The following is an 18,543-nucleotide window of genomic DNA, read 5'->3' on the forward strand; positions in this document are numbered from 1 at the left end:
TCAGCACACTTGTATACAAGGTATTTATTTTTTTTGTATACAGAAAACTAAGCTATATCTTGACAGACCAAAAACTAAAACTGAATTTGACAGTCTATTAGTCACTATCATAAAACAATACAATGATGGACTTGAAACATTTGTCTGCAGTAATTGCTAACTTCATTTTGGTACAACTGCGCATTAGGAAGATTTTAAAGAAAGTGGTGTGAATTTGAGTGCAATTAAGACCACAATGGAATGTTGTAGACAGACAATATTATATAAAAAAATGTTGGAGATAGCTTTAACAGGAGGATGTTAACATGTGTACAAAATCTGTTTCAGTTTTTAAACGTCCCAATGTTTCGAAATGTGACCCTTAAGTGTCTGACGGAAATTGCTGGTGTCAGTGTCAGTCAATATGAGGAGCAGTTTGTTACTCTCTTTACACTGACAATGATGCAGTTGAAACAGGTAATCATCTTTCAAAGTGTTTCTAACCTGCTTCAGAGATCATGTATTGTTTAATCTATAAATAACAAAAGCAAATTGTTAGTCATTTGCCTTATTCTTTTGTAACGTCTGTATCTGATCTATGAAAAGTTATGTTTTTACCAAGTGGGATCTGCATGGTCCTTGTGAATCAAATGGTCTTCTGGAATTCGGTAAAGCAGCTGTTCTGTTTTTATTTATGTATTTATTTTTTTGTGTAGATGCTTCCTTTAAACACCAATATCAGATTGGCTTATTCAAATGGAAAAGATGATGAGCAGAATTTCATTCAGAACCTTAGCTTGTTTCTCTGTACGTTTTTAAAAGAACATGGGCAACTCGTAGAAAAGAGGCTGAACCTAAGGGAAACTCTGATGGAGGTAAGATAGTTAAATAGCTTTAAATTTATGCCAACTTTGTAAAATCCTGTGTGATTCCTCATAGGGGAAGCATATCTGGTGACCTACTTAAGCATACATTTTGACCTCTGATGGGTTGGGTTAATTCATGTTCTGAACCACTAGCTGATGAAATGTTTTAATGTAAATGTTATAACAAAAAGGTTCTACATCATGTGACTAGGTTATGGAGCCCTACCCTTTTACAGGTAATGGCCTGGCTGAGGTTTTGAAGACTACAGGTATATCTTGGGAATGCATTCTGGTTTTGATGGCATTTATGAGCTGTTGTACAAGCTGAGGTTGTAGGTCATTGTGAACCAACTTAACACTGACAACTGATTAGCTGTGTGTTTTTAGTTCTTGTCAGACTTAGTTTTTTTTTACTAACCTTTGCATAGGCATTTATCTGATTTGTATTTTACATGCTTTGCCAGCTTGACATTGTGGTTATCATTGGCAAGGGATGTGCAAACTATCAATATCTTTATTTTATATAGGCTCTTCATTACATGTTGTTGGTATCCGAAGTTGAAGAAAGGGAGATTTTTAAGATTTGTCTCGAGTACTGGAACCATTTGGCAGCTGAACTCTATCGAGAAAGTCCGTTTTCAACATCGACATCTCCAATATTGTCTGGAAGTCAACACTTCGATGTCCCTCCTCGGAGGCAGCTGTATTTGCCGGTGTTGTCAAAAGTGAGTTATGCACTAATGGTGGTTGATCTTTACTAACGCTTTGAGTTCTTTTGATGTCAAGGTTGCAGTTTCTGATACATGACTGATTGCATAACAGTACCAAACCATTTTCTTTTTACTTATTTCTCGTACTCCTAATAAAGCTATTACATTCTTGAATGTTAGTATTCACTTTTTTGCCAAGTTAATGGTGGTGTGTATTTAATTTTTTTTTGTTTGTTTTTATTACCAATAAGTGAGGAATGACCATCAGAATTTTCTGCTGAAGGAAAAGCGAGAGATCAAACGTTTTAATATGTATTTGGCTTTTGTACATTTATTCAGTGCTGAAATGTGTACATTTTGTCAAGGGTCGTCTACTAATGGTCAGCCGAATGGCTAAACCAGAGGAAGTGCTGGTTGTGGAAAATGACCAAGGAGAAGTTGTAAGGGAATTTATGAAGGACACAGATTCCATCAACTTGTATAAAAACATGAGGGAGACGCTTGGTAAGTTTAAATGACCTTCAGTATATTATACCTAGAGTGTTTGTGTGGCTCTTGAATACATTTAAATACATGCTGTTTTCCTCCCCAGTGTACCTTACACATTTAGACTATGCAGACACAGAACGTATTATGACAGAGAAACTTCACAATCAAGTAAATGGTACAGAGTGGTCTTGGAAAAACCTGAATACACTTTGCTGGGCTATTGGTTCAATCAGTGGAGCGATGCATGAAGAAGATGAAAAGAGGTTCTTGGTAACAGTTATTAAGGTATGTCAAGTGCCCATCAAAGGAGAATGAAGCTGGAAGTGCCCTTTCCATTCAGATTTTTTTGTCTAATTACCTCCTTGGTCAGAAATTATATTTTATATTTTGTATTTATTGGATAGTGTAGGAGCCTAGGTATTTTCCTCATTACAAGTGCACTATTTACTTGTGTTCTCTGACGCGGTATGTGGGGGTACCTACCCACAAGATCCCCTTCAAGGAACAGAGAAAGCAATTGGGTAAAGAAATGGGTGTATCATTACAAACTGGTCATTGAAAAAAATTAATTAATAAAAAAGATACATTCTTTCTAAATACATTTTAAAATTGGTATTTCTGTGCGGTGGGAATAAAATCATACTGCCAACTGGTTCTGCTTTGCTGAGTGTTGCAAAGTTAGTTGCTTGTGTATTTTCAGTGCAGAGCTTTGAAACGTAGTTATTGATTGCATTTGTACCACAGGCAGCTAGTGCAAGCTTATCTGAGAATCTGAGTCGTGTTATTACTTGTTTCAGTCGTTTGGGAGTTTTTTTTTTTATTTTTAGTGACCAATTTTTTTTTTTCTTCCCAATTTGGAATTCCCAATGCTTTTTCTCCTCACCGCAGCAGGGTCCACACACAGCACAGACGTTCTAAGGGCTTGTGAGCGTCCTTCAATCTCACAAGCCTAAAGCCAGAATCACCTTTTATGCTGAACAATCCAGAACAGTGGGGGGGGGCTACTGATCCCAGAGAACAGAGATCAGCTCCGCTTTTTATCCACTCTAAATGTGCTTGGTGTCTGGCCAGTAGGATTCGCTGTTGTACGATGAGAAAGAGTAACTGCTGGTTTACCATCCCCCACTGTGGGAGCGTCAGAGCCAATGTGATGCCCCCTTTGGAGTCCCCAGCAAAGTTTGGCCTCCTTGCACAGCCCGGCGCGAACCGGCGCAGTCCAAAAGCTGTGTGACTCATCCTGCGCTCCCAGCGGCAGCGCTTTAACTGGATGAGCCATTTGGAGTTTTGGAAAATGCCTGGACTTGTCTTTAAACATTCGGTGTCATCTGGATAGCTTCATCTTCCAAAGGCTAATAAGCACCAGCCGCTGGGAGGAAACTTTAGCAGCTCGTTGCTGTTTTAGTGCAGCTATACAACAGCACTATTACAAAGTCTTGCAAGCAGGCTATTTCTTGTCTCGCGTTCTGCTGACCTAGAAATCAGCCAGTGGCTTTGTGCATGTGGGCATCCCTGCTACTTGCCACAAATAGTAACTGCGTCATCTCACCCCCGATCCTAAGGGACTGAGGTTACTGTTCCAGTGCAGGCTACTGCTAGTCATGTCTTTGAACCGACTAGTAGGTTAGCCAGTGTCTGACTTGCAAGTGGACATCCCGGCTAACGTGCCACTAGCAGTAACTGCGTTTATCATCCCTGTTCTCGCCTGTGAGTTCAAGGTTATTCCTTCAGCACAGAGTGCCCTGTGTCGGCACAGAGTACATAATGTACAATTGATACTGAGCTTTGGTGTAGGTGCCGAGTGCCCCGTGTCGGTACAGAGTGCAACCGGGTTGTCAGTTCTGAGCACATAGTGTCAGTACTCCACTGTGTGGTCTATACACTGTCTGTTGTGAATACAGCACTATTACCATGTCTGGGTTCCATGCATGTGTCTCTTGCAAAGCTAAACTGCCTACAAGTGATGGATACGATAAATGCACTTTGAGTCCCGAGCATCCGCATAGGTCCTTGACTGATGTCACTTTTTGTGGTTTGTGTGCTCCCATTGCCAAGTGTACACTGGAGTACCGAGTAGCATGTCAATCAAAGGAGCGTTCCTCCACGTCTGCGCGGCAACCAATGAGCATTACCAATGAGTGAGGCTGGACCCTACTCCCAAGGCTCTGTGCTGAGGTGGGGGGTGGGTGGGAGGGGAGCAGCAAGACAAATAGAACCGAGAAACCTAGTTCCTTGTCGTCTTCCCCTTCTAAATCCCCTTCACATTATCATCCTCTAAAATGGAGAAGGAAGAAAAGCAGACTCTGATGTTCGGCAAACAGGACAGATGGGTAAAATCTGTGAGGTTGTGTCATGCCAACAGGCAATTCTAACTGAGCTGCTGCAAGAGTGCTCTGTCTCATCGGTATTACCGGATCCTCCAGCACCCACTCCCCTTGCACCTTTGCAGGCAGTGGCTATTGGCCTAGAGCAACTCCCGCTGTCATCAGAGCTTATGCCTTTTAACGTTACAGGTTGCTTGACGAGTAGCCATCTGTCACTCCTGCTGCCCTTTCGGTTTTTCTAGATTTTTTTTTTTTTTTTTTTTTTATTTTATTTATTTTTTTTTTTTTTTTTTTTTTGAGCTACAGCACTTGGGCTCACACGGCTGTGGCTGTTTCCTGTTCTGTAGACTCACTATAGAGAGTGTTTGAAGCGGACAAGTTGGGTCTTACCAACTTTCTGCCAGTAGAGGCCCACACTGCTGCACTTGTCTAGCCTACTAACCTGTCTTTAATAGCCAAGGACGTGGTGTGTCCGAAATAAGCAGTGCAGAGTGGCAGAAGTAATTTTAAAGAAAGCATATAGCTAGTGCGTTTACTGCACGCCTGGCAAACTACAATAGCATACTTGTAGCTTGCCAGGCTCAGCTTATTGGGTCCCTCTCGGCGAACCATAGGCCCTCGTCTCAACTGGACGAGCTGCGCCTAATTTTCAGGAATCTGCTACGGCTGTCCAAGGTTAGCGGACAAGCAACAGGCAGAAACCTGGCAGCATTGGTGGCTGTGCTCAGGCAGCTCTGGCTCTCCCACGCTTGTGTACTTGACAGATAAAATGGCACTGCTGGAAGCTTCGGTCACTCCAGGCCACACATTTGGCCTGGCGGTAGATGAGATGCTACAGAAATCTCACTGCGCACGGGAGTCCACCAAGGAATTGGTGCACCTTCTCCCTAAGTGACCCCCTCAACCATGTAGGCCAGGAGGCAGCCCACAAAAGTGTTCCGTGGAGGCAAGAGTCCTTTCAAGTGCCCTGTGCAACAGGCAAAGCAGCAGCCCTAGGATAACAACTGTCAGGAGGTAGCAGCTGCAAAAGCGAGCCATTTATAAGTAGACCCAATCCCCCCCACGCAAGAACGGGGGGTTCTGCTCCAGGTATTTTCTGTTGCCAAAACGGGACTGATCCTCGCTCGCAGGCAGGGGAACTTGTGTCACAGTTCAAGATGTTGTCGTCGCAACGGCTGTTGTATTCCTCAGGCTAGGTGACTGGTTCACCATAGTGGACCTGAAGGTGCACCATCCCAGTAAAACCAGTGCACTGGAAATACCTGAGGTTTGCCTTTCTGGGAGCAGTGTACCAGTGTGTTCTACCGTTCGGCCTCTTTCTAGCCCCACGTGTTTTTACAAGATGCATGGAGGCTATACTAGCCCCGTTGAGACTCGGAGGCATCAGAGTCCTCAACTATCTGGACAACTGGCTCATATGTCTCTAGCAAGAGCACACGAACACGCAGAGCTCGTCATCAACCATCTACATCGGTTGGGCCTGAAGGTAAACCATGCAAAGAACCAGCTAACCCCCACCCAGAGTTTGACCCATCTGGGGGTGTGCCTGGATTCGGGACGCATGTTGGCAACTCTGTTAGATGACAGAGTGCTGAAAGTAACTGCCTGCTTAGAGCTGTTTCAGCTCGGCAGGGCACTACCTGTAGCGGTCCAGAGGCTTCTGGGCTTGATGACAGCAGCATCAAACACCCTCCCACTGGTCCTTTTGCATATGCGCCCTCTGCAGGTTGGGTTCAACCACTTGGCTTGTCCGCCGGTTGGGGGGGGGGGGGTCCCCAGTGGTGCGGAGTGGAGACTCCATTCCGAAGTCGTGAGCCTCATTTGAGAGAGATTCAGGAGAGCGGAAGTAGACCTTTTTACCTCTCGGGGGTGGACAGTGTCCTCTGTGGTTCTCCACAAAAGGAGATAGACTCACTGGCACACCCGTGGCCAGTGTTCCTACTCTGTTGTCACCACTTGCGCTGCTACCGCTGTGCTTGGAGAAGGTCAGACAGGACCGAGCCACGGTGCTCTTAACAGCCCCATAGGAATCTTGGTTATAAGTCTCCCTCTTGTCCTGTGAGGGTGCTGTGTAAAGGGGAACAGTGCCTCGGACTGGATGGCCTGACAATTTATTCCCAGGGTTAGGTGAAAGTCGGCTATCTAGAAAGGGGGTTTCGCTACAGTACACAAAGTCATCGACCCGGAAGGGAAGCGATGTGGCAACTTCGGATTGGAGGAGAAACATTTGCACTAGCTAACCCAGGGGGTGTGACTGACCTTACATAAGAAGGGACGTAGAAAGGTGATCGGTTCCTTTTTGTTATGATTAAGTTGAAACTAGAAAGGAGTACTGTGAAATTACTGTGACTATTTGTTTATTTTGTCGTGTCTAAAAAAATCTACTTGCTTGTTATTATAAGAGCGCTTACACGATCCGCAGCGGTCAGTACAGACCAGCCCTGAACCTGGACAACACTGCACCATTGTACACAAATAAATAGTTTTTCACCACTATCACTATAGCACTCACTCTGGAATTGTGAACATGTGTGTGTTGTGTATGTAGTTCTGTGTGTATTCATTTTGAACTGTGTAGTATTATTTCGGGACTGCAACCTGTTGTTTTGGAACAGTGCGTTGTATTGCCTGGGATTATTCTTTGTAATCAGGCTTTGTCTAAACCGCGTCTATCCAAATGGATAACAGGCACGATACAGACTGCGTATGAACTGGCCAATCTGCCCCTGCCCCAGAAGCTCACAGGCCATTCTATCAGGGGTCAGGTGACTTTGTGGGCTTTGTTTCAAGGTGTATAGATCCAGGACAAATGCAGTGCTGCGGTGTAGGCTTCCCCTTATCCGTTTGCCAGGTTCTGTCGACTGAATGTTGTGTACCTGCAGAATCCTCGACTTGGCACTAGAGTACTGTGGGCGGCTTCCCAGTCCACCCTCACGACAGAACATACTCATAGAGCATTAGAGTGAGTCCAGTCTAATGTTTTTGTTCCAGCTATGCTGGTATTGATTTAGGTCCTTTTTGTATGCTCCATGTCCTGGTGACAGCTTGGATATACTCGCCCATTTTGTAATAGTTAAACTTTCCCTTTCAAGTAGGGAATATTAAGTTATTATCATAACCCTGGTTCCCTGAAATAGGAATATTAACTATTAGCTTCAAGGTCGCGGCGTCCTTGGTTGCAGTTCTCAAAGTAAAATGACGATACTGTCAGGGTGAGTAGTGGCTTTATGCTCTCTGGGACAGAGCAGCACTACGTCACCCTCCTCAGACGAGTGTCTTTGCTATAAAGTTTTCATGTTCAGGTGTCTTAAAGGGGAGCACCCGTTTTGTAATGGTTATTATTCCTGTTTCAGGGAATCAGGGTTATGGTAATAACCTAACATTTTCTAACTTGTTAGCTCAATTTAAACTAACTTTACTGTCTAACTGACACATTTTGACCAAATGAAAATGAGCAAAGAGTGCTACTCCTTTTTTAAAATTTTTTTTTTAATGTATTTTTTTTATATATACCTTTCTGCTTTGAAACCACAAATTCCAGCATGGGTCACAGTCACAGACTACGCTTATACAGTAATTCAAGGTGATAGATAAAGAACAACTATTTAGTAAACTTTAACCACTTTTTAATAAAACAAAGCAAAATACACATTCTAGTAATAAACAAATCTTTATCAAAAACAAACAAAGTAGGGTTTTTAATCAATTTATGATTAATCAATTAATCACACTTGTGGGCTGTGATTGATTTAAAAAAAAAAAAAAAAAAAAAATCTTGTCTACCCGAGTACGGTATCAAAAACTGCTGCAAAACCTCATAACTCCATTGTCAAATTCAAGTAGTTTATTCAATCTTTTCAAAACGGACTTCGCAAGAGTAATCTAGAGCTACTGCTGCATTTAACGTGTTTAAGGCGGTGCTTTGTTAATAACTATTGTGTTGAAATGCATTCTCATATTGGTAATTACTGTTAGAGCCGCTGCTGCATTTTTACCGTATGTAGAGGGGTTTTGTTAATTGTTTGTTTGTTTATTATTGTATCAACATACACTTGCCTGTTGCTTTTCTCTTACTTTATCTGTTCATTTCATATGTTGATGCATGTGTGCAATGACAAAAGTAATAAATACATTTGTATTTTATTTCAAATTGTGATTGGCCTTGGCGTTTTATGGCCCTTAGAGAACACTTTGCTTTCTTCCGTCCGGGTGTTCTCTTAGCCAGGGGCTACTGCATGTTTACATCTTGTTTGTGAAATCTGTGCCTGCTGTCTTGCATATTTCCTTCAGCTCTGGTAGATTTGATACACATTGCTTGGCTACAGGTTTTTTCAGATCAGTCCAAAGCATTTCAACTGGATTGAGATCTAGTGATTTGCGAAGGCCATTCCAAAACTTTTTTTTAATCTTGGATTTTTCAAGAGTTGACTTGGCCGTATACTTTGGGCTGTTGTGGTGTTGGAAGATAAATCTGCCTGCCAATCCACCTCCTAGCAGATGTACTTTGCAGGATGTTTTCATACATGGCTGCAATAATTCAGTCTTCCAGTTCCTGAACTGTCAAAACTCCCTGTGACAGAGCGAATAAAACAGTCATAAATCACTTTCCCGATCTGTAAGGGTATTGTATACCAGGAACAGTGTGTCCCAGACTGCATGGTTTGGCAGTTAGTTCCAGGGAAAGTTGAAGTCAGCCATCCAGAAAGGGAGCAGAGTCACAGTACCAGAAGTCATCGCCTTAATGCGGTAGGCAGTGTGGTAGTCGCGGATTGTAGGAAAAGCAATTGCACTCTCTACCGAAGAGGGCGTGACTGAGGGTATATCAGGGGATGTTTCTAAGCAGTCTGTTCCTTTTTTGTTATTGTTACGAAAGGACCTGTAAAGAAGAAACATTGACTAACCAATAATGTTTTGTGTTGCATTGTCTTTCTCAATAACTGTTATGTTTGTCGTTTGCAGACAGCTAAAATATCCGGGAGCTGACACTAAAAGCCAGCACCAACCCCGGATCACACTGCACTACTGTTTTCGTCATTGTTGTCTAATTCGCAACTTGCACTACGAGCACTCACTTTGGGAAATTGTGATCGTGTAGGTGTTTTAAAGTGCATGTTGTAATTATAAACATATTTCGGGACTGAACCCTGTGGGTTTTAATTGTGCAATACCGTTGTTGAGTATTGCCAGTTCTTATTTATTGCTGCAAACAAGCAACACAGCCAAAATAATGAGCTGTTGGACCGTGAGCTATGCTGTGTCAATCATTGCTGTGCACTGCATCACCTCTGCACCTGTGCACTACAAACCACTTTTCTACACTTCCCCATATTATGATTAAACCCTGTCCGTGATTAAGTCTTTCCAAGATTTTCCCATCTTTTCTCCAAAAATACTGTAGTCTTGTATTTTGAGTCTCATTGAACCAGAGAATTTAGTTGAATGCTTCAGATTCACGTTAATGTTTCTTGGCTTATTTAAGACGGTTTGTTTTCTGGATTGTTTGAAAGTGGTTCGCAGTGAGGTCTATGTGCATACAGCTCTTCTGTGTTCCATGTCCTTTTTGTACAGTTCTCTTCATGCACTATTTTGCCTGATGCTTCTAAGTCTTTCTTTTAAGTCCTTGGCTTTTAATCTTGGATATTTTTAAATTCTCAGACGATTCTCCTGTACAGTACTTCTTTGGATTTAATTCAATTTAGTTTATTCTGTGGTACTTTATTATTGCTCTGATTTTTGGATGTTGGTATTCCATCTTTGTTTGATACTGTTCTGTTGTAGTTTGCCTCAAGTGCTTTTCTCAAACGTGAATCCAACTCCTTTGTCTTGACCATCTGCTGTGTTGCCAAAGTGTTATTCGGTTGATGTTGGAAAGAATTCTCTCTGGCTACTGACTTTATAACGTAGCTTAGTTACTCTGTAATGGTTTTCAATCGATATGTTGTAGTTAGTTCCAATACATTTACAGACTGAAGGTGCCACTACTTTTGTAATGAATAAGTATTGTATTTCATGTTTTCTTGAATTCTTGTTAGATTTAGGGTGCCAACAATTTTGTCTGACAGATTTGCTTTTGGATCAAATTGGTTAAATACATTATCCTTGTAAACCAAGGGTCTTTTTACAGTGGTTTTTTAATGCTGCCATTTCACGGAAAGGTGTGTTTTTTTTTGTTTCTATTTTTTTTTTCATTTTCTGCGTCTTACTTGTCCCTCTTTGTTTTTCAGGATCTCCTTGGCCTATGTGAACAAAAGAGGGGAAAGGACAACAAAGCTATTATTGCATCAAACATAATGTACATTGTGGGGCAGTATCCCAGATTTCTCAGAGCCCACTGGAAATTTTTGAAGACTGTGGTCAACAAGCTGTTTGAATTCATGCATGGTACATATTCTTTTTTGTGTATTGTACTTTTTAATGGCTGGTATTAAATGTCATGTAATTGTGACAAAACTTGCTAAATACCTTTATCCCAAATTATGGTGTATATCATAATCTTTGGCTGTATGGAGGATGTCTGTCTCTGTCCATCTGACTTTTTCTATATCAGACATTTAATTCTGCAATCCCTTGACAAATTCTATTGAAACTTGCTAAAGACATTCTCTAGCAGAAGTTGAGTTTCATAATCTGGAGGTATATGGAGAACTGCTTATTTAATTATAATTTAATAAGATATGCTAAAGTATTTCCTTTTTAAAGTTAAAGGAGGGGTTGGGTTAACTTTGATCTAGACATGCTTTAGCACAATTTAATATTTCTACTAGCACAAGCTTCCAGTGTAAAAATCCATACTGATGCAACAAAAATATCAATACAATGAAAAATAGTGTGTTACTTCTGGCTTGCATCTGTATTATTGGGTTACACCTATTTTAATTTTCCCTTTTAGAAACCCATGATGGTGTACAGGATATGGCATGTGACACATTTATTAAAATAGCCCAGAAATGCCGTAGGCACTTTGTTCAGGTGCAGGTAGGAGAAGTGATGCCATTTATAGATGAAATTCTGAACAACATTAACACAATAATCTGCGACCTTCAGCCACAACAGGTAAGGAACACTTAATGTAATGCTGGATCTTAATGTTCATATTTTGTTTGGAAGCACTGAAATGTGTTGATGTGGTTAGTGTTGTGTTCTATTTCCATGTATTTCATATTTCTCTTTTTAAAGGTTCATACGTTCTATGAAGCTGTTGGTTACATGATCGGGGCACAGACGGACCAAACCGTGCAGGAGCACTTAATAGAAAAATACATGCTCCTGCCTAACCAAGTGTGGGATAGCATCATTCAACAGGCAACCAAAGTACGTTCTAAACTTGGAATTGTTTTCATTTTTTGATCATTTCTGTTCTATACTTTTGTTAGAATGAGTTAAACAAAAAAATGGAAACTTGATTTGAACTTTCTTTAGCACATGTTGAGAATATATATATGACTGGGATGATAGGCATGTGTCTTTGTATGTAGATGTGTCATTTTTGCATTGTTACATGTGCACAAAGTGGTTGTCTACCTTTTCATGATACAGGTGGCTTTTTATTTAAATGTTAAGGGAGGTATGTTAGTAACATAATGTCTTTCTTTTTTTCTTTAATAGAATGTAGACATTCTGAAGGACCCAGAAACAGTGAAGCAACTTGGCAGTATCTTGAAAACAAATGTAAGAGCGTGTAAAGCTGTTGGTCATCCTTTTGTAATTCAGCTTGGCAGAATCTACCTGGATATGCTGAATGTGTACAAGTGCCTCAGTGAGAATATTTCTGCAGCAATTCAAACAAATGGTAAATTTTACTTTTTTATCTTTGGTTTGGTCCCTTTCTTGCATATAATACCATTTTCACACAAAAGAGCAGCTACTGTGCCATCTCTGAAACGTTTTAACGAGTTTTTTAAAATACCCTTTCACACAGCATGAAATTGCACAATCTGTGCCGGTGTAATACAGTCAACCTTTTCGCACAGCCAAAGAGATTGCGAGTACAACTTTCAAACCTGTCAAGCAACAGATTGTTCTCATGGCAACACTGACAAGACCTAACACAAGCACACTGTTTAATTTGTAAAGAAAGAGGTGCTGGGGCGCAAGCAATGACAATAATACCGACCTTAAGAAGCGTATATTCAAAATCATAACACTTAAGAGTATTGTATGTACTTGTTAGATTTTTACAATCACATATTCTACATTATATACATAGTAGTATCGCATGCAGAGAAATTAATTAAAGGCAACCGCAGGACAAATAATTAAAAATAAAAGCCTGTGTACATGTTTTGCTATGGTTTTGCATTTAAAGGGTTTAAAAAAACAAACAAATTAAACGGCATTCAGGGGCACTCCAGAAGGATGACATTGATGAAAAAACACAGCCCAACACGAACACTGGTTTGACTCACGGTTTGCACTATTATCAGTGATGTATTCAACAGATGACATTGGTACATTACAAAAACGATTAATTAAACTTAGGCTAAGTAGTTAACTTAGTATGGTTTTTATTCTGTATTAAATTATATTTACTGAAAAAGGCAAGAGCCAGGTCGTTATTGTTTTGGTTTAATATAATATAGCAGGCTAATCTTCCTATTGAAGTAGGCTACAATATGTTTTATTTTTTTAAAGTTGCCATTTCATTTTTTAAATTAATGTTGAGCTTTCATATTGTTGTATACTACTCATTTAATCAAACCAAGTAGTACAAGTTGCTTATATCGTTCATAACATTTTTCAAATCAAGTAAGCTTATTTGATTATTAAAAAAACCCAACACAAACAACAATGGAGTTGCAGCCAGTGTCAAAGGCACTCGAGCTGAAATCGTAAAGTAATTTAAAGTAGGCTACAAACGTGGCAGCGGGCTGCCTCTGTTTGTCTTCAGCATGCACACAAGAACTTGCAGACTCAATGCAACTGTGAAGTTTTAAAAAGCATTTTATGGGATTTTTAACTAGAGGTACCGGTGCTGTGACTGCACGCCCAGAGGCACAAATTTAAGCACTGCATGCCTACCTACGCTTTAGTAAAGTGGCATGCTGACTTTTAAACCACACCCATTGTAGCGCTTCAGTGGTGGTATAGCCTTTCCCACAGGCAGTTATGATGGTTCAATGCCGTCTCTGAACCACCTCGCGAGGTGGTTCAGAGGCGGCATAAAATATGACGGTTCTGTGCCGGTATAGGCAATTCACACAGACCTATAAGCCACTTCACTGGCGGTTCTGAACCGTCATAATTCCTCTGTGTGAAAGCACCTTAAGATGGTAATTTTTACATACTGAAAGGTGGGTGTATTTTAAAGTGCTGTACTGCGTAACCCTTGCAAATGTTTGTATTTTTTTTTGTGGTGGTAAAGGCATCCTGGTGGCATTTTAATTTTTTTTTAATAGCCTAAAGTGTTTACTGTAGCCAAACAAGTGTTTTTTTGTGTGTTATAGGAGAAATGGTGACCAAACAACCTTTGATAAGAAGTATGCGAACAGTAAAAAGGGAAACATTAAAACTGATTTCCGGTTGGGTGAGCCGGTCCAATGATCCTCAGATGGCAAGTATTCTAAGAGATTGCACAATTTAACAAATTGAAATAATTGTCACAGGCACTGTGGTGATAAGTTAGGATAAAGTAATTGTAACATCAGTCCTTAAGCTATCTAGAGACAAGTGAACATGTATTTGGATACCTTCTCAAGACACGCCTTTAGCTGTGTATAAACAGTACCGTCAAAACTACATTCATGTCAAAGTGCAATCTAAAGTTAGACTTAAACATATGAATATGTATTTTACAGTAATAAAATTCTGGCTGTAAATGATTGATTTAAGGTTTAGACAATATTTAACTGATTCAGCTGTGTTATCATATATCAGTGCTCGTTTCAGCATACAAAAACAAAACGTCAAGTCTTATTGAAAATAAATACCTTTTATTAAAGTTACAAAAATAAGAGTAGATTTGTAGTAATTCGTTTTCAGAGTATAGTCAAGTTTTATACGAAGTATGTTCAAGACAAATTAACTATATTCAGTTGTAATTAAGAGTAAATATATTTAACATTCAAAAATGCAGGAATCTTTTGTGAAACAGTTCTCCCAATGTATAATCCACTTAAGTCTGGCTGACCAACACAGCAGGGATTTAGCTTACAAATGGCATTCCTGTCTTAGATGAAATAGTCAATCTCTTTTAAAATAGTCAATGGTATATTCTCATTTAAGCAAATATAAATTGTACTTGTTATATCACAGGATATTCTCCAAATCTTGGGAATGATTTTTGCATCTTAGTGGACCTGTTTTTGTGTGACACTGTAATTTTGATTTATTTATTTAATATGCACAGGTAGCGGAGAACTTTGTGCCCCCTCTCTTGGATGCAGTTCTTATTGATTATCAGAGGAATGTCCCTGCAGCCAGGGAGCCTGAAGTACTGAGTACCATGGCTACCATTGTGAATAAATTGAGTGGTCACATCACAGCTGAAATTCCACAGATATTTGATGCCGTCTTCGAATGCACTTTAAATATGATTAACAAAGTAAGTACAACAGTGCGGGGAGTCTTCGTTTGATAGTGTTTTATTAAACGGCCAGACTTATTGAACCTTTTGTGCTATAATTGAAGTTCAAGCTATCATTCTGATTCACATATATGCAGTGTGGGGTTGGGGGCTGTTGGGTCAGCTTTGAAGTCTATTTACTAACAAAAGAAGGGAATACTTCACAAATAAGGTGAAGCATTTTGCATTTGAATGCACTTTTGTTTTTCAAACAATAACATAAAACAAGCCTTTCTCTTATAGCACTTACTTGAATAACAAAAATACATTGTTTTTAACTAAAATAGAGAAGGCAAAGCCTTTTACTCCATCGACAAAAGTACAATTCTGCAAATACTGCAGTCCAATATCCAAACAAAAGACAATGTATAGAGATTTTATTCCTCTCTTTTTCTTTCCAAATACACAGCTTTCTCCCTGCTGTCCCAACTCTTTTGTGTACCATTTAGGTGAGCTTTATATAGTCCAGCCCCACCAATTCACTGCCTGCAGGTGTTTCTCATTGTTTGGAAACTGTAGCCATCTTTGCTCAAACACAGTAGTTAGCGTTGAGCCAAGATGACTACCAGATTCCTCCCAGGGTCTTAAAGACCTCCATTTCCATTCAGGAACATAATCCTTCAAAGGCAGTGCTTAAACACAGTTAATTGAGAATACATTTCTATTCATTTTTTCAGGACTTTGAGGAATATCCTGAGCATCGAACACATTTCTTCTTGCTGCTGCAGGCTGTAAATTCACATTGCTTCCCAGCATTCCTGGCCATTCCTCCTGCACAGTTCAAGTTGGTGTTGGATTCTATTATTTGGGCTTTTAAACACACAATGAGAAATGTTGCTGACACAGGTATGCTACACAAGCTGTCTGATAATACCCTAAACTGTAATTTGATGTTGAAGCTGATAGCGTTGCCTCTGTTTTTCATAGGTAATAAACACTTTAAATTTGCCATATTGTATTTTTAGGTCTGCAGATACTGTATACCCTTCTACAAAATGTAGCTCAGGAAGAGTCAGCTGCTCAGAGTTTCTACCAGACTTACTTCTGTGAAATTCTGCAACATATCTTCTCTGTTGTAACGGATACCTCTCATACTGCTGGTAAGTTTGTACGGCAAGAGATTAAGTAAGGGGCATTTTTACAGTTATATACAAATAACTAAAGCACTACTTTTTTGTTTTTCAGGTTTAACAATGCATGCTTCAATTCTTGCATACATGTTTAATTTGGTGGAAGAAGGCAAAATAAATGCAGCATTGAATCCAGCAAATCCAGTCAACAACCAGATGTTTATTCAAGAGTATGTGGCCAATCTTCTCAAGTCAGCCTTCCCACACTTACAGGAGTAAGTCATTTTGTGCTTCATTCATAAAGCATCCGTGTGAGGGGGCTTTGTACTTGCATATTTTCATATTTTCAGTGATACTGAAGTGCCTTAATTTTATTTTACAGTGCACAGGTAAAAGTGTTTGTAACTGGGTTGTTCAGCTTGAATCAAGATATTCCTGCCTTCAAAGAACATCTAAGGGACTTTCTGGTACAAATTAAGGTAACACGTTTATTTCTTCTAAGAGCCCTTCTATAAACCGGTGCTATGGCCAAACTACAGAATGAACTACTCTTGCTTCATAATGGCAAATGAAATTTGTTGTGCTTTGTCATTTTTCTGTATGCTTCATGAAAAGCTGACATTGAAAACGGGCATTTTTGTATTTAACATTAAATGCTGTATTACTATTATGACAGTGATTTGTTGATGTGGCTGGCAGTAAATCAGCACTAATATAGCTTACTGCTGTTTTGAACAAACTAAGGGGAAGCACATTGTGCATTATCATGTACGTTAGTAGGCTACGACTACTGGTAACATCGCATGGGTTTTGGAATTTTAACCCATTTTCTGTTTATCCCAACCCCCTGCCCCCCCCACATACACTAGGAGTTTGCTGGTGAAGATACAACAGACCTATTCTTGGAAGAAAGAGAATCGTCTCTTCGACAAGCCCAGGAGGAGAAACACAAATTACAAATGTCTGTTCCTGGAATCTTAAATCCACATGAAATTCCAGAAGAAATGTGTGATTGAAAATTGTGTAAGCCAAGTTTTGCATTGTTCCTTCTGATCAGTTACCGGCTGTCATACAGGAGCGAACTGCACTTGGGTATTTGTTGACCAAAACAATGCCAATGTGTAAATTATACTGTCACCTAGTGGCCCTTTTTACTTAGTATGCATTTTGTATGGAAACTTTTTTTCTTGTGTAATATCTTTCCATTGTTAATTAAAGCGTATATTTGGTCATCTTCATTTAGATCTGCATGAGGTAAGAATTGAGGCATTAAAAAAAAAAAAAAAAAAAAAAAAAAAAGCCCATTTTGTTAAAGCAGGAGAAAGTGGTTGGTCTAAATTCCACTGCAAAATGGCTTTTAGAACTATTCTGTAGTGGATTACCAATATTAGTTTGGTGGGATGTTACAGTAATGTAGCATTGCGTGTACTCTGCAGCCTAGGAGAAATGTTGCAAGATAGAGGATTACAATTAAGATTAAAGATGTTGCTTTTGTCAATGGTGTAGTGTAAGGGTTAGCTCAATTGGTTGTGCTCAACCTAAACTACCGTCATTTGTTGCTAGACATACTTTGCAGCAAGATCATGTGCATATCATCCCATTGTGAAGCATCTTTAATAACACGGGAACACAGAACAGTTGGTTATTTTTACAGAGTTTGTGTGTGTGTGTGTGTGTGTGCTGTCGCTTTGTCGACAACAGCTTTTTGTTTTCCTCAATGAGGAGTGTTGTGAGCTTTCATTAATTCCAAGTGAAAGTGGTTAAAATATTTATCAGTTAGCATTGGCTGCGTCTTTATAACTCATGTTAATTCAGATGATTTGTTCTAATTTATGTTGTTTACCATGCTGTAGTGCTTCAAGAACACTACTTAAGAGCAAAATAAACTTGGTTTACATTTAATTTTCTATTTTTTTTTTTGCATCTTTCATTTTTATCTTGAAATTCTATCCAAATAATTTTCAAGAGGCTTTTATTCAGAGAATTAATATTTGCCAACAATATAATTAGGAGAATGTATAAACCAAAATACCAATGTTTAATGCCTAGATGAAAAGAGAAATGAAAAATCTCTTAAGTGTTACATTTGTTGTGAAACTTTTTGAAACTGATTAAAGTTGAGAGAATTTTATAACCCATGGTCTTGGTGAGAATTTGTTTTTATATTGGTGTAAAACATTTGAATTTATTTTGTGTGCGACTGAATTCCTTAGGTAGCTGTAAGATATTACACTTGATGCAGCAAGAGGAGTGGGGTGGGGTGCTGCTTGGTAGATAATATGCAGCATTCCTGTAGGGATTTATGGTAAATCTAAAATCTAAAGGTATTATCCACTTTGACCTGAGACCTAAATTGGCTGCCATTCGGGGTCATGTGACTTTCTGGTCTATCACGATTAGATTTAATTGGTATACATCTATTGTATTATTCTCTAGGTCAGTGGTTCCCAACCTGTGGTCTGAGCAAACTCCAGGTTGTCTGCAAACCACTCACAAAATCTGGTTAAGCGGTTCTTGCATAAATCCATTGCTACACAATAACACAGA

At 39.5% G+C, this 18,543-nt stretch overlaps 1 protein-coding gene across 1 annotated transcript in view; it reads left to right on the plus strand.

Moving 5' to 3' along the window:
• Window positions 1–18,126, plus strand: part of LOC121317267 (exportin-1-like) — a 33,808-nt gene extending 15,682 nt beyond the window's left edge. The window contains exons 9-25 of the mRNA XM_041253011.1: window positions 1–20; window positions 328–456; window positions 696–854; window positions 1,373–1,570; window positions 1,921–2,059; window positions 2,148–2,329; window positions 10,590–10,746; window positions 11,255–11,418; window positions 11,542–11,676; window positions 11,971–12,154; window positions 13,809–13,915; window positions 14,711–14,905; window positions 15,604–15,772; window positions 15,892–16,026; window positions 16,112–16,271; window positions 16,379–16,475; window positions 16,866–18,126. The exon at window positions 1–20 is cut by the window's left edge and continues 100 nt beyond it. Of these exons, the coding sequence (XP_041108945.1) occupies window positions 1–20; window positions 328–456; window positions 696–854; window positions 1,373–1,570; window positions 1,921–2,059; window positions 2,148–2,329; window positions 10,590–10,746; window positions 11,255–11,418; window positions 11,542–11,676; window positions 11,971–12,154; window positions 13,809–13,915; window positions 14,711–14,905; window positions 15,604–15,772; window positions 15,892–16,026; window positions 16,112–16,271; window positions 16,379–16,475; window positions 16,866–17,012 (2,477 nt within the window). The 3' untranslated portion in view covers window positions 17,013–18,126. The remainder of the gene's footprint in view (window positions 21–327; window positions 457–695; window positions 855–1,372; window positions 1,571–1,920; window positions 2,060–2,147; window positions 2,330–10,589; window positions 10,747–11,254; window positions 11,419–11,541; window positions 11,677–11,970; window positions 12,155–13,808; window positions 13,916–14,710; window positions 14,906–15,603; window positions 15,773–15,891; window positions 16,027–16,111; window positions 16,272–16,378; window positions 16,476–16,865) is intronic.
• The last annotated feature ends 417 nt before the right edge of the window (window positions 18,127–18,543 follow it).

The sequence above is a fragment of the Polyodon spathula genome, chromosome 6 (genome assembly GCF_017654505.1).
Source record: "Polyodon spathula isolate WHYD16114869_AA chromosome 6, ASM1765450v1, whole genome shotgun sequence".
Classification (NCBI taxonomy): domain Eukaryota; kingdom Metazoa; phylum Chordata; class Actinopteri; order Acipenseriformes; family Polyodontidae; genus Polyodon; species Polyodon spathula.